This window comes from Dama dama, chromosome 11, assembly GCF_033118175.1.
Source record: "Dama dama isolate Ldn47 chromosome 11, ASM3311817v1, whole genome shotgun sequence".
Lineage (NCBI taxonomy): Eukaryota > Metazoa > Chordata > Mammalia > Artiodactyla > Cervidae > Dama > Dama dama.
Window position 1 is genome coordinate 56,460,888 of NC_083691.1, and position 14,736 is coordinate 56,475,623.

General features: G+C 43.0%; 1 protein-coding gene across 1 annotated transcript in view; it reads left to right on the forward strand.

Annotated features, from left to right (window-relative positions):
• RMND5A (required for meiotic nuclear division 5 homolog A) overlaps positions 1–14,736 on the forward strand; it is a 61,038-nt gene that overhangs the window by 39,207 nt on the left and 7,095 nt on the right. Inside the window, exons 5-7 of the mRNA XM_061155296.1 lie at positions 10,021–10,187; positions 11,012–11,177; positions 13,979–14,081. Of these exons, the coding sequence (XP_061011279.1) occupies positions 10,021–10,187; positions 11,012–11,177; positions 13,979–14,081 (436 nt within the window). The remainder of the gene's footprint in view (positions 1–10,020; positions 10,188–11,011; positions 11,178–13,978; positions 14,082–14,736) is intronic.

A 14,736-nucleotide genomic window follows, 5' to 3' on the forward strand; every position in this document is an offset into this window, starting at 1 on the left:
GACTAGATGAGAAGGAAGTCTGGTGAGCGTTGTTAGCTATTAATTGCAACCAGTAAAAGACAGTGGAAAGAAGGTGGTAAAGAAAGATGTTAGGGCTGAGAGAAGCGACAGAAGAACAACTAATTATATGTACAGTCAGGATCCTGCGTACTCTTTTGTTCCTGCCCCTGTATTTCTGAGTTTGTGTACAGATTTTTCTCCTCACTCAGATCACCCTATTTTTTGAGTTCCTCCTGGCACCTCGCAGAGTGCTTATTTCATTGTAGGCATTCAATAAATGATGGAATAATTTGAAGAAGAACTTTGAAGAAACATGACTTCCTTCTTCATGTGGCAAATAGAAGCAAAGTCAAAAATAACTAGTGTTCATGGGAGAATAACAGTAACTTAATATGATGAGATGGAGAAAATTAGAAAAATAGAAACTGTCCTTGTAGACATGTACCAGTTGTTGACATTTTGAAAGTGCTATCTTGAGGGGAAGCCAGATGGTTGCCTTCCTAAAGATGTTTCAGAAAGTAATATTGCCTTGGTGGGTTTGCCATGGTCTAGAATTTGACTTTCAACCTTGCGTACTTGGAAACCCATTTTCTTTTTCCTCGAACACCCAAAGCAGGCCCAGGGGCCTCATAGCACTTGTTTAGAGGAATTTGAAGTTCTGTTTGCAAAGCATCAGGGAATGCCATAAGGAAACAAACTAATTGAATGATGTTCTAGAATTTTTTCACAGAAGAAAGAGTATTTAGTCTAGACTACTGCAGAGTTTTAGATTGAACAGGCCATGAACAGTACAGGCAAGCTTTGAAATATGAGAGGACTCCATCTCTAAGCCTACCAACTAGGTGAAGCTAGAAGTAAAAACCACAGAGGGGTGTGAGGTGAGCTTGCCATTGTGGTTTCTTGGCAGTGTGTGTGAACAGTGCTTCTGAAGTGAAGAAATTACTTGCTGGAATTAGAGAAATTGTGGTATCAGTGACTAAAACACTATTTATAAGCTGAGAAAAGTTTTAGAAAATGGAGGTTTTAGAAAAGTTTTAGAAAAGCCAACAAGATGTCTGGTCATGGAGCCTTGACTAATACTAGAAAAGAGAGCGACAGTGATGTTGTTTCTGCTGTCTGTTTTGTTATTAGTTTTGTCTTCCTGCAGGTGGCAGTCTTGCTGACTCAGGTACTTTTAATAGCCACATAGAACCACAGATTTGTTTTCTTCGTTTTTGGTTTTGTTGAGTGGTGTGTGCATGCTTAGTTGCTCAATCACGTCCGACTCTTTCCAACCTCATGGACTGCAGCCTGCCAGACTCCTCTGTCCATGGGAGTTCTCAGGCAGGGATACTAGAGTAGGTAGCCATTCCCTTCTCCAGGGGATCTTCCCAACCCAGAGATCGAACCCGGGTCTCCTGCATTGCAGGTGGATTCTATATCGTCTGAGTGCTGGCTCTTTTTAATTCTGAATGGGCTGAAGCGGTAAGTTGAGGGATGGGATACAGTTTTAACTCGCTTTGTCCATGCACTGAATCCAGTGAAGAAAGAGCAACTCTGTTAAAAAAAAAAACTAATTGAAAATGGAAAGAGGTGCCCAGTGGAAAGAAGACAGGAGAGAAGAAAGGTCAATGGGATATAAAGGCCAAAAGGGAAAAAAAAAAATCTGGTGTGAGGACATCATTTTCTGTTGTCTGGCCAAAGTTTGCATGACGTTGCAAGGACAGTCACTGCTTCTCAGGAGGAGGAAGAGACATGGCCATCTCTTATCTGGATCCGTTGTCGCCAAGGACTTGAGGATTATTGGAAACCAGTGGGCAAACCATGACTACAGAAAGACTGAGAATCTTCTTTTTAAAAGAAAGGAAAATTGAAATAAATCATCCCTGAGAGGAAGTGTTTAAAAGAATAAGGAGCTGAACTGGGCTAGGAGGGGAGCTAATGGAGACTCTGGAATTTGTTCTTATAAAATGCTGATGTGTTATTAATTTAGGCTTATCAAACACTTGGTTTTGTGGTGGGAAATTAGCATTAAATAAGACAGTGTCATATTTAAGTACTTTATTAAAAAATCAACAGTCTGCAGAACTGTACTGTCCAACATGCTGGCCACACATAACATGCCCACCACACTCTGCGTGACTAAGAGCCTCATGTAGAAGTTAAGTGTGAATGTGGTGGTTTATAGAGGTTCAGATGTGAATCATTGCCCTTTGTGTGGTTTCTTAAACAGCATGTAAGAAGGACAGAGATTCACACTAGCTCTGAGATGAGTGAAGTGTTAGTAGTCCCAGTGATGGATTCAACTCATACCTGAGGAGTTACCATTTGCCAGTAACCTCAGAGCAAAATGATAGGGTTCCTCACTGTTTTGGGCTGAACTTTGGTTTTCACCAATCTCTGAATGTTTTAAGCCCTTGATTTGGTCACCAATAACATTAGCCAAGTCTCCCCCTTGGAGTAAACGCCTGCCACCCATTTCCCTTCCGCTTTTACCCCCAGGAAGATAGCCCCAAGATAGATAGAAAAAGGAGATATTTGTGAGCCTTTTAAGAAATGCTGCGAGACTTAGACAGTGAACCTATGGTTGCCGGAGGGGAGGGATAGTCAGGGGGTTTGGGATGGACGTGTGCACACTGCTTTATTTAGAATGGATAACCAACAAAGACCTGTTGTCCAGCACGTGGAACTCTGCTCAGTGTCACTGGCAGCCCGGGCGGGAGGAGGTCTGGGGAGTGGATACATGTGTATGTATGGCTGAGTCCCTTCACTGTTCACCCGAAACTGTCACAGCATTGTTAATCAGCTGTACCCCAAAACAAAACAAAAAGCTCAAAAGGAAAAAAAAATGCTCTGAAAGATCGTAATGGAATGTGCCGTAGGAACTGGCAAGAGGCATTTTTCATTGGAAAAGACTGATGCTGGGAAAGATTGAGGGCAGGAGGATGAGGTAGTTGGATGGCATCACTGGCTCAGTGGACGTGAGTTTGAGCAAACTCAGGGAGATAGTGAAGGACAAGGAAGCCTGGCATGCTGCAGTCCATGGAGTCGCAAAGAGTCGCACACGACTTAGCAACAGAACAACACCAAGCAGAAATAGAAACCTACCCAGGCCAGCAGGATGGTGGGAGGAGAAGGGTAAACAGACCAGAGCTGTCAGTTAGTCCTGGGAAGGAACAGCTCGCTTGAAGGTGGAATCTTGTTTTAATTATTTTTGGATTAATAAGGAAATGCTAAACATGAAACGAACAATGGGCCAAGTCCCTTTGGAGGCCTGACAGTGAAGATAATGAGTACTTCCCGTTTCTGTATGATAATTGCGTGAATGTGGGTTGCCTCTGACTTCATCACCTAAGTAAGTGGTGGTGTTTTGCAGTCTTTTTATGGAAGAGGCCCAGTAGGTCTCTTTATTAGCACTACAGTGAACAGAACTGTGACATAGGTGACCTTAACTGGGTGTCATTTTGTCTGGTTTGCAGTGTTTCTCTAAACCCAGAATGGTTCCACAGCTGGAGGTGCTGTTGTGGTGAACCCTGGGAGATTTGGGAGCAAATTTTTTTTTTTTTGAAACTACAGTAAAGCTAATAATTTACCTGAACGGTTACATTTAGCTTGCTGGTTATAGTGTGCGTGCATGTGTGTGTTTGTTAATGTTAGTCGCTCAGTCGTGTCTGACTGTTTGCGACTCCATGAACTGTGGCCTGCCAGCTCCTCTGTCATAGAATTCTCCAGGAAAGAATACTGGAGTGGGTAGCCATTCCCTTCTCCCGGGCGTCTTCCTGACCCAGGGATCAAACCCCAGTCTCCTGCATTGCACACAGATTCTTTACCATCTGAGCCACCAGGGAAGCTGGTTATAGTGTGGTGGGTGTTCAGTTCAGTTCAGTTGCTCATTCCTGTCTGACTCTCTTTAACCCCATGAACCGCAGCACGCCAGGCCTCCCTGTCCATCACCAACTCTCAGAGTCCACCCAAACCCATGTCCATTGAGTCGGTGATGCCATCCAACCATCTCATCCTCTTGTCATCCCCTTCTCCTCCTACCCTCAATCTTTCCCAGCATAAGGGTCTTTTCCAATGAGTCAGCTCTTTGCATCAAGTGGCCAAAATATTGGAGTTCCAGCTTCAACATTAGTCCTTCCAATGAACACCCAGGACTGATCTCCTTTAGGATGGACTGGTTGGATTTCCTTGCAGTCGAAGGGACTCTCAAGAGTCTTCACCACCACAGTTCAAAAGCATCAATTCTTTGGTGCTCAGCTTTCTTTATAGTCCAGCTCTCACATCCATACATGACCCCTGGAAAAACCATAGCCTTGACCAGACGGACCTTTGTTGACAAAGTAATTAATGTCTCTGCCTTTTAATATGCTGTCTAGGTTGGTCATAACTTTGCTTCCAAGGAGTCAGCGTCTTTTAATTTCATGGCTGCAATCACCATCTGCAGTGATTTTGGAGCCCAGAAAAATAGTCTCTCACTGTTTCCACTGTTTCCCCATCTATTTGGCATGAAATGATGGGACCAGATGCCATGATCTTAGTTTTCTGAATGTTGAGCTTTAAGCCAACTTTTTCACTCTCCTCTTTCATGTCCATCAAGAGGCTCTTTAGTTCTTCTTCACTTTCTGCCATAAGGGTGGTGTCATCTGCATGTCTGAGTTTATTGCTATTTCTCCCGGCAATCTTGATTCCAGCTTGTGCTTCTTCCAGCCCAGCGTTTCTCATGATGTACTCTGCGTATAAGTTAAATAAGCAGGGTGACAATATACAGCCTTGACATACTCCTTTTCCTATTTGGAACCAGTCTGTTGTTCCATGTCCAGTTCTAACTGTTGCTTCCTGACCTGCATACGGATTTCTCAAGAGGCAGGTCAGGTGGTCTGGTATTCCCATCTCTTTCAGAATTTTCCACAGTTTATTGTGATCCACACAGTCAAAGGCTTTTGCATAGTAACTAAAGCAGAAATAGATGTTTTTCTGGAACTCTCTTGCTTTTTCAGTGATCCAGCGGATGTTGGCAATTTGATCTCTGGTTCCTCTGCCTTTAGTGGGTGTTAGTGTTTTGAAAGGAGAAGGAAATGGCAACCCACTCCAGTGTTCTTACCTGGAGAATCCCAGGGATGGCAGAGCCTGGTGGGCTGCCGTCTATGGGGTCGCACAGAGTCGGACATGACTGAAGCGACTTAGCAGCAATAGTAGTGTTTTAAAAAAATGAAAGATCAGAAGTCTTCTGCCCGAAGTGCCATGAACCAGAATACAGCACCCCATTCCTTTATTAACTGTTTTTTTTGTCTTTCTGTCGTGTGTCTTCTGGTGCTGTGTAGACAAGTAGTTTTTGGTGCTGAATGTAGTTTTGTGTTTTTGTCATTTCATGTGCTTCATTATTTTTGGATTTGATGGTTTTCAGGTTAATTAAGGTGGTGACTGTCTTCTACCCCTTACTCCTGCTCACTGAATCAAACACCCACATATTCAGTGTGAACTTCTAGTGAAGAATACTTCAAAAATTTTTGAAGGGAGTTAGGTGGTACATGCTGATTCCCAGAGAGTTGTTCCTAGAAAAACCAAAGTAACACTGAGTATTATATGGAAGTGCCCAAGTAACTTTTAGATTGTCAGTTTCTTATTAATGACTCTTGATGAAAGTGAAAGAGGAGAGTGAAAAAGTTGGCTTTAAAGCTCAACATTCAGAAAACTAAGATCATGGCATCTGGTCCCATCACTCCATGGGAAATAGATTGGGGAAACAGTGGAAGCAGTGGCTGACTTTGTTTTTTTGGGCTCCAAAATCACTGCATATGGTGATTGCAGCCATGAAATTAAAAGATGCCTACTCCTTGGAAGGAAAGTTATGACCAACCTAGACAGCATATTAAAAAGCAGAGACATTACTTTGCCAACAAAGGTCCATCTAGTCAAGGCTATGGTTTTTCCAGGGCGGGTCATGTATGGATGTTGGACTGTGAAGAAAGCTGAGTGCCGAAAAATTGATGCTTTTGAACTGTGGTGTTGGAGAAGACTCTTGAGAGTCCCTTGGACTGCAAGGAGATCCAACCAGTCCATCCTAAAGGAGATCAGTCCTGGGTGTTCATTGGAAGGACTGATGCTGAAGCTGGAACTCTAATACTTTGGCCACCTCATGTGAAGAGTTGACTCATTGGAAAAGACCCTGATGCTGGGAGGGATTGGGGGCAGGAGGAGAAGGGGACGACAGAGGATGAGATGGCTTGATGGCATCAGCAACTTGATGGACATGAGTTTGACTAATCTCCAGGAGTTGGTGATGGACAGGGAGGCCTGGTGTGCTGCGATTCATGGGGTCGCAAAGAGTCGGACACGACTGAGTGACTGAACTGAACTGATTAATGACTTGAGAGAGTAGTATGCTTATCTATTCAGTAAACACATCTTAAGTAGCTTATTATTGTCTATTTGTGCCTGTCTCTGGGCTCACTGCTTTAACTTGCCTCCTCATTTAATGCTCATAACCCTGTGAGTTGTCCCCATTTTATAGTAAGGAAATGGATGTGAGTGCTTTAAGTAACAGATCACCACGATTCACACCACAGAGCCAGCATTTACATCTATGCATGTTTGGAGAAGGAAATGGCAACCCTCTCCAGTAGTCTTGCCTGGGAAATCCCATGGACAGAGGAGCCTGGCAGGCTGTATAGTCCATGGGTCGCAAAGAGTCGGACATGACTTAGCGACTAACAACAATGACATTTGGCTCTACTGACCTGCTCTATCTTGTGCCCTTTCAAAGTAGGTGGGGTGCTGAGCTGAGCAAGGCAGAACCCCCCCCTTAAGAGACCATCGTCCCAAGTGGATTGTGTGAAGAGCTGAGAGAGGTTCAGAAAAAAATCATCTAGATGTCAGCGGGTGAAGAGATTATTAGGAAACTTATAGAAAATGCGGTAATTGAGCCTGGGCCTTGACTTTTTCAGCTCTGTTCTCAGCTGCTCAGTTTATTCCATTGTACTTTTGTAAAGATACAGCTGCCCCCTACACTGGGAGACGGGCCATGGCTTCTCATTTCATGGAAGGAACAAGCGTTCTCGCCAAACCAGCTTTGCTTCACCTAAACGCATCGCTGTTGATGGTGATGCAAGTTGCTGCATCAGATTGTCTGAGTATGTTTGCATGTTTTTCTTGGCATGCACTTCTCTCTGCCTCCATTCTGTTCTCAGCAGCCCTCTTAATTTCCTCCTTTAATTCTTCACACCACATCACAAATGCCTCCAGCTCACCCTATTGGCCTGCCACTGTGTTCTTCTCCTTCCCTATGTTGCATAACCTCCCCTCTGGGTTTTCCAGCTTCCCCTCCTCTCAGAAAGAAGAATGAATGGGGCAGAGACCTCAGTGATGATAGACCCAGTTCCTCAAACTTCTTTCTTCATGGTACCACTCCAGGCCATCTTTGTCTTTATAAAGTAACCCCCTGCCTCTGAAATCCTTTTTTTTTTCCTCTCCTATTTCTTTTCTCTACCAAACCTATGGGCAGTTCTCGCTGCACAATTCCCAGTATGCCCAAATTTCACCACAGCTTAGTGAGATAACACCAATTCCCCAGCAACACAGTTCAGATTTCAGTCACCATGGTATATTGTGAGTAGGTACATAAAATACAGACTTCTCTGCCAGCTTTTCAGTCGTGGATCACAACATAGATAACAGATGTGCAGCGTGGTCACAGCCGGTCACATCACTGCCCTTCAGTCTCATGGTGCTTGCTCACAGCATAGCTGTTACTCCGTTCACCCTCAGACAGCAAGGGTGTGGCTCTATTGCCTCCTCACCTCCTGGTAATAAGCCCACGGGACATATTACAGAAAGGGATCATTGAAAGATAGGCTGTCAACAGAGATGAATTACTAGAGGTGAAATTGAAGGCATTGAGGGTGATTTGAAAATGATGACAGCAAGGGGAAGCTGGGATGAGAGCTAGACTTACATGAAGCTGTGGTATGAGACATATTGAAAAGTCCTGTGGGGGCTTCCCTGGTGGTGCAGTGGCTAAGATTCCATGCTTCCAGTGCAGGGGGCCTGGGTTCAATCCCTGGTCAGGGCACTTGATCCCACATCCAGCAACTAAAGATCCCGCATGCTGCAACTAAGACCTGATACAGCCAAATAAATAAATAAATAAATATTTTTTTTTTAAAAAAAGAAAAGTCCTATGAATGTAAAAACCAAGTTGAAGTTGCTTCAACACCTTTTAATGTAAATTGCACTAGGAACAGAAAGCTGCTTGTGGTTTAAATAATGGAGCATTTACTTCTGCTTTGGATTGAAGACTGTAAAAACAAACAAACAAACAAAAACCCAAAAAACTTTGCCATTCTGGGGTCTTCCCTGGTGGTCTAGTGGTTAAGAATCTGCCTTGGTGTTACAACTGGGCTGCATTGACCTTAGTGCCAGTTAAGGGTGCAAGGCTTACTTAAATTTAAGTAAATATTTCCAAGACCCAAGTGATTAGTATTTTTATTTTTATTTTTTTTTGATTAGTATTTTTAAAAATTATTTTGATTTTGAGATCAGAGGAGCTTCTTGATTAGACTCTTAAGATGCGGCTGCATCAACAGATTGATTACAATATTGATATATGGATTTGCAGCCCTTTGGGGAAGGATAGGATCCAGTGAGGGCTTCCCTCGTGGCTCAGACATAAAGAATCTGCTTGCAATGCAGGAGACCTGGGTTCCATCCCTGGGTGGGAAAGATGCCCTGGAGACGGGAATGGCTACTCACTCCAGTATTCTTACCTGGGAAATCCCATGGACAGGGGTCTGGAGGGCTACAGTCCAGTAGGTCGCAGAAAGTTGGACATGACCGTGCAGCAAGCACCCACGCAGGATCCGTGAAAGTGCCGTCTGGGAAGTCTGATGCCAGTCAGCCAGTTCATTACACGTAACTGGAGACATTTTACACTGCTATTGGATTGACCCATAAGTCCCTTTGAGTTTTCCTTACCATCTTAATGGTAAAACCCGAACAAACATATTGGCCAACTCAATAGTAGAGTAACTCAGTTTAGCTTTTGAGGGTTGTTAGTGAATTGGGTTAAATGGGGAATATTTGTCTAACTGAAGATCAGATTAGAGAAGAATGTGATACTGACATCTTCTATATGTTATTAGGTTTAGAGAAATAAAGCAGTGCTTCTTACGACTTGCTTGCAGATTTGATTTTAACAGCTGGCTGATAGACTTTTCTGCTTTAGTGCTCACCTTTAACTGGTAGTCCCGGCTCAAGATAGTTATTCCAACTTTTTGTACTACAGAGGCTGATGTCACTATACTTTGGATCATTCAGAACTGCATATTGTTCTCTCACACTGCTGGTACAGCCTTTTTGGCATTGTGACACAGTACATGATATTTATGTAGCTTTATCTGCCTGATTAGATCAAAAGCACCTTGAGGGAAAATACCTATATTTACCATTTTTAATCTAAAAGCAAGTAGTACAAAATCTTGCAGCAGCGAAAGCTTCCTTTAAATTTTTATTGGAGGATAGTTGCTTTGCAGTGTTGTGTTAATTTCTGCTGTTCAGCCAAGTGAATCAACTATATGTATACACATATCCCCTCTTTTTTGGATTTCCTTTTCATTGAAAATTTAAACATAGATGATTCTCCTTCAGAATCTTCTGATACATTTATAAATATAACAGTTTAACAGGGAGAGTAGTGGATCTAGACAGCCAGTAGTAAATCTCATGAGTGACATCGGCTTTAACGTGTGGCCTTGTACAGTTCCAAATATGTCAAAATCGTATCTTGTATTGATGTAAAACTTTATTAAATAGTAATTGTCATCTAATTTAATGTTTTTCTTTCTTTCACTGGCTGCAGAGCATCTTTTGGTATATAGTTTGTTTATTTTCTTTACAAAGTCTCTGGTCCTAAGGGTGGGTGTTACCACCAACTTCCACAAGGTGGCAGACTAAACCCATTTTTGTTGTTAGGTTTCAAACCACTTTTAACATACATGCCTGTGCTTTTTATTACTGTTCAATCTTTTTTTGCTTTTTCTTTAGATGGGCAGTATCAAACCGAGAAATGCTCATAGCCCAAAACAGCTCCTTGGAATTTAAGCTACACAGACTCTATTTTATTAGCTTGTTAATGGGTGGAACTACAAATCAGCGAGAGGCATTGCAGTATGCTAAAAATTTTCAGCCGTTTGCCCTAAATCATCAAAAAGGTGAGTCTAGCATCTGAGGGGTTTTAATGGTTGAAACAGGGCTAAAGCTGCCACTGGGATTTGTTTGTCTTAACTAGATGTAACATGTATTTGCTAAGAAACGGAAACAATTGTAGATGATAATCACTTAATTCAAAGAGCTGTTGACCGGCTCTAGAACAGAAGTAAAATATTGAAGCCTCTTGATTGAGGGAAGTCCCTGAAGGTCCAGTGGTTAGGACTCTGTGCTGTCACTGCCAAGGGCCCCAGGTTCAGTCCTAGTCGGGAAACGAAGATTCTACAAGCCGTGCAGCAAGGCTTAAAAACAAAGTCTCTTAATTGAAAAGCCAGAAAGAAACTTTACCTTTTGGAGGATTCTGTGGTAAACTAAGAGGAGACAAAGTATGTCCTTGCTCCACCACTCCCCCCGCCGCCCCCTGTGCAGCTGTTGTCACCACAGCCAAATGTCTGAAGGCGTCCCGGGGTGCCCGCACTGAACCCCAGGGATCAGTGTAGGGGACCGGCTAGTTTTACAGCCAAAGATGGTAATGGCCCCATTTACGACCCAGTGGTTACTTCTCTGGGTGATGGCAGTCACACTGTGCTGTGTGTGAGAATAAAACAATTATACATTCAGTATTTAGTGCTTTCCTTTTCTTGTTTTTCTCTGTGCTGTTTCTTTAAAAGACAGCAAGCTTAAGGACCAGAATTTTAAAAAACATTGTTAATAAGTTATTTTATGCCATGTCCACTGGGGAAATTCTTGCCTTTTTCATTGTATGACTTGCAAACTCTGTTTCAAGTGTGAGCATTCACACCTCCAAATCGCTGCTGCTTCTGTTTAGACATTCAGGTCTTGATGGGGAGCCTCGTGTACCTGAGACAAGGGATTGAGAACTCACCGTATGTTCACCTGCTTGACGCAAACCAGTGGGCTGACATCTGTGACATCTTCACCCGGGATGCCTGTGCCCTCCTGGGGCTCTCTGTGGAGTCCCCACTCAGTGTCAGGTATGGACACTGCCTGTCTAGTTGTTGTTGTTGATTTTTGAGGGTTCCCTGTGCTCTATAGTTGGTTCTCGTTTGTTAACTATTTTTGCATAGTAGCATATATATGTTGATCCCAATTTCCCAGTCCATCCCATCCTCCCTTTCCTCCCTTGGTATCTGTAAGTTTGGTCTCTACACCTGTGACTCTTATTTCTGCTTCGCAGACAAGCTCATCTCTACCATTTTTCTAGATTCCACCTACATACATTATATGCATAGTATATATTATATATAATGTATATATAATATATTATAAATTATATAACATAAAAAATTATATATAATACATATATATTATATATACAATATTTGTTTTTCTGAGTTACTTCCCTCTGTGTGACAGTCTCTAGCTCCATCCTTGTCTCTGCAGATAGCACAATTTTGTGCTTTTTAACAACTGAGTAATATTCCGTTGTATATACGTATCCTGTCTGTTTTTGAAATGTTCACCGCATCGATCAGTTCCGCCTAATTTTCGGTCTAATTCTTGATGTTTAAAGCTGAGAGAACATCTGTCTTTCTGAAGAAGACTGTAGTTGGTGTTTCAGGAGATCATCAGACTTGGCGACGGTTTTAGGGGAGCAGTTAGCAGAGCATGGTCTGTGATCCTTTAGGGTCTCTGAGAGCCTTTCCCACTGTGTTCACATGGTGGGTTAATAAACTCCTCCAACCCTAGCACAGATGAGGGCAGTGGTCCCAAACCCCACAGAGACTTGCTGTATTCCTCACCACTGCACACTTGCAGATATTTTAGTTCTTTACTTAAGAATGTTCTTGACAAAACGTTAAAAATCATTCACTTTATTTGTGTGCCTGAATAGGAAGTTCAGATAAAGCTCTTCAGCTTATGCTAGGTCATGAGATAATGTGATGATGTCTCAAGAAAAAATGTCTAATGTTTGAGTTATGAGCTAAAGAACTAGTTGCTTTTTCCTAGAACACAGTTTTTACTTGAAAATCCACTGAAAGACTACAGTTATTCACACTCAGGCTTTTGGCAGACATCTATTCAGATGAATGAAGTGGGCCTCTCATGTCAGGGAGAGCAACTGGTTGTATCTTTTGTCACAGTGATGGAATTCAAGGTTTTAAGCTAAAATAGAAATTTGGGGAAACTTGAACCCACCACTGTGAGCTTGACAGCTTCCCAGTGCTTAAAGACATTTCTGATGAAATTGGTGGTGATAATTTAAATTTTTTGATATACAATAAAACGTGCTAGCTCTTAGAAGAGTAGTATGATCTTACAAAATCATGCATGAGTCAAGGATTCATTCAGAGTTAAAGACCATTGGGTTTTAGTAGAGCAGAGTACAAAAAATACTGGACATAACAGCAAGGATTCAGACTCCACTTTGCAGCTAACCTTTTTAACAGACTGCTCCTTTGTGGCGTTTTAGTGAGTCATTAAAGAAGAATATCCACAATTATATGAAAAGGCAATCAAAGTGTTACATATCTGTGTGAGACTGGATTTTTTTTTCCACTTCAACCGAAAGAATACATTGCAACAGGCTGAATGCAAAGGAGGGTATAAGAATCCAGTTGTCTTCTGTTAAACCGGAGGTTAGAAAGATATGTGAAGACAGAACAGTGTTGCTCTTCTCACAAGGTTATTTTAGGTTTGGAAAATATAGTTATTTTCTGTGAGAATGTTATCTATCATATGTAATATATTTATTATTTTCAACATTTTAAGACATTTCAATTTTAAACATTTCTCAGTTTTACTTTCTAATACAATAAATAATGATGGAACCCACAGAACCAAACACCCTTTGAGATCCTTAATGTTTCAGCCTGTAAAGCGGTCCTGAGATCGAAAGGTTTAAGAACCTATTTCAAGAACTGACTTTTGCAGCTCTTCAATTCATTTGATTCCTCTAGTGTTTTGAATCCCTGCTCCGTGCCAGGCATTGTGTGGGGACACAGATGAATCAGGTGCAGCCTGTGTTCACAGGGGTCAGAGTCCTGCGTGGGAGACAGTGCACCTCACTTTAACGTGCTGTGGGGCCGCAGGGTCAGGTTCCCTGGGACAGACTAGAAATGGGGGCAGACAGACGTGCAGGCGGTTTACTGGGATCATCCCCTGCAGGGAGCAAGCGCAGCAGGATCAGGCAGAGAGGACGGCGGGACTCTGATGCAGCGTCACCAGAGGCCTCAGCCCAGCCCTGCGGCACTCCGGAGCTGCGGTGGCCGGTGGAGTCATCCCAGTTGGGGCAATTTTTGTATCATCAGGTGGAGCTGTCTTAGAATGTGACCCGGGTCAGGTCGCTTCCTTCAGGTGAGGGCAGTCTTGAAGGAGGGACTCAGCAGAGAGTTGACTGGACTCAGCAGAAAGTTGACCACCAGCACTTGCAGATCTGAAAAGTGTGTACTTCTGCCCTGGCTCTCCAGGGTGATCCAGGTCTGGAAGGGGCTGTGCAAGGAAACGTTTCAGAGTGTCATTAATGCTAAGAATTCTGTTGGGGGGGCGGGGTGGGCACTGTACCTGAGGTACTAGCCTGCTGTTTCCCCTTTGCCTGACAAAGAAATCTACTCTCTTCTCCTACACTTGAAAGAAAAAAAAGAATGTGTATGTGTGGACATGTGCACACATGTATGTGTGCACACACTGCTTTAGGAAAACAGATGGCTTTATCATACCTAGAATCCAGTGGGACCCTCTGCACACAGCATGCAGTCTGGAGGAATTGCTGTTGCCTGGGACCAAGCTTTCTGCCGCCTGGCCTGGCTTTAACATTTCCTCTTCTGCCCTCCAGTTTCTCAGCAGGTTGCGTGGCGCTGCCAGCTTTAATTAACATCAAAGCTGTGATCGAACAGAGGCAGTGCACTGGCGTTTGGAACCAGAAAGATGAGTTACCTGTGAGTGCCGTTTCCTATTGGTTATTACCTCTCCTGGCAAGAGAAGAATGTGGATGCGATGGACTTTAAATGCTTATTTTGCCTTTTAATCAGGAAACTTTATTGTAGCCATTTGACAGGGATTCTTTTATCTGTACCGAGACATAATTAAACAGTAAAAGCAGGGTAGGTAGGAGTGTTAGCCACTCAGTCGTGTCTGACTCTTTGTGACTCCATGGACTGTAGCCAGCCAAGCTCCTCTGTCCGTGGAATTCTTCAGGCAAGAATACTGGAGAGGGTTGCCATTCCCTTCTCTGGGGGATCTTCCCCACCCAGGGTTCAAACCCTAGTCTCCTGCATTGCAGGCAGATTCTTTACTATCTGAGCCATAGGTACATTTTGGAGGCATTGGAGTTTTCTTACCATTTTGACTTAGAGCAGCAGCGACAGCTAGTGAAGGAAAAGGTCAGAAGGGGGAACGGTGGATATACTTAGGCATGTGCGGTGTTCTAAGTGCTGTCAACTTCAAAAAAAATGTATGAGAGTTGTGAGTTAAGTTTTGAGGACAGAATGAGGACCGCAGCCTGGAAGAGAGCACCTTAGATAGATATGAGGAGATGTAAGGATTGGGCTCATAAAATCAGTTCCTGAAAATATTTAACTATCTGAAAACCTG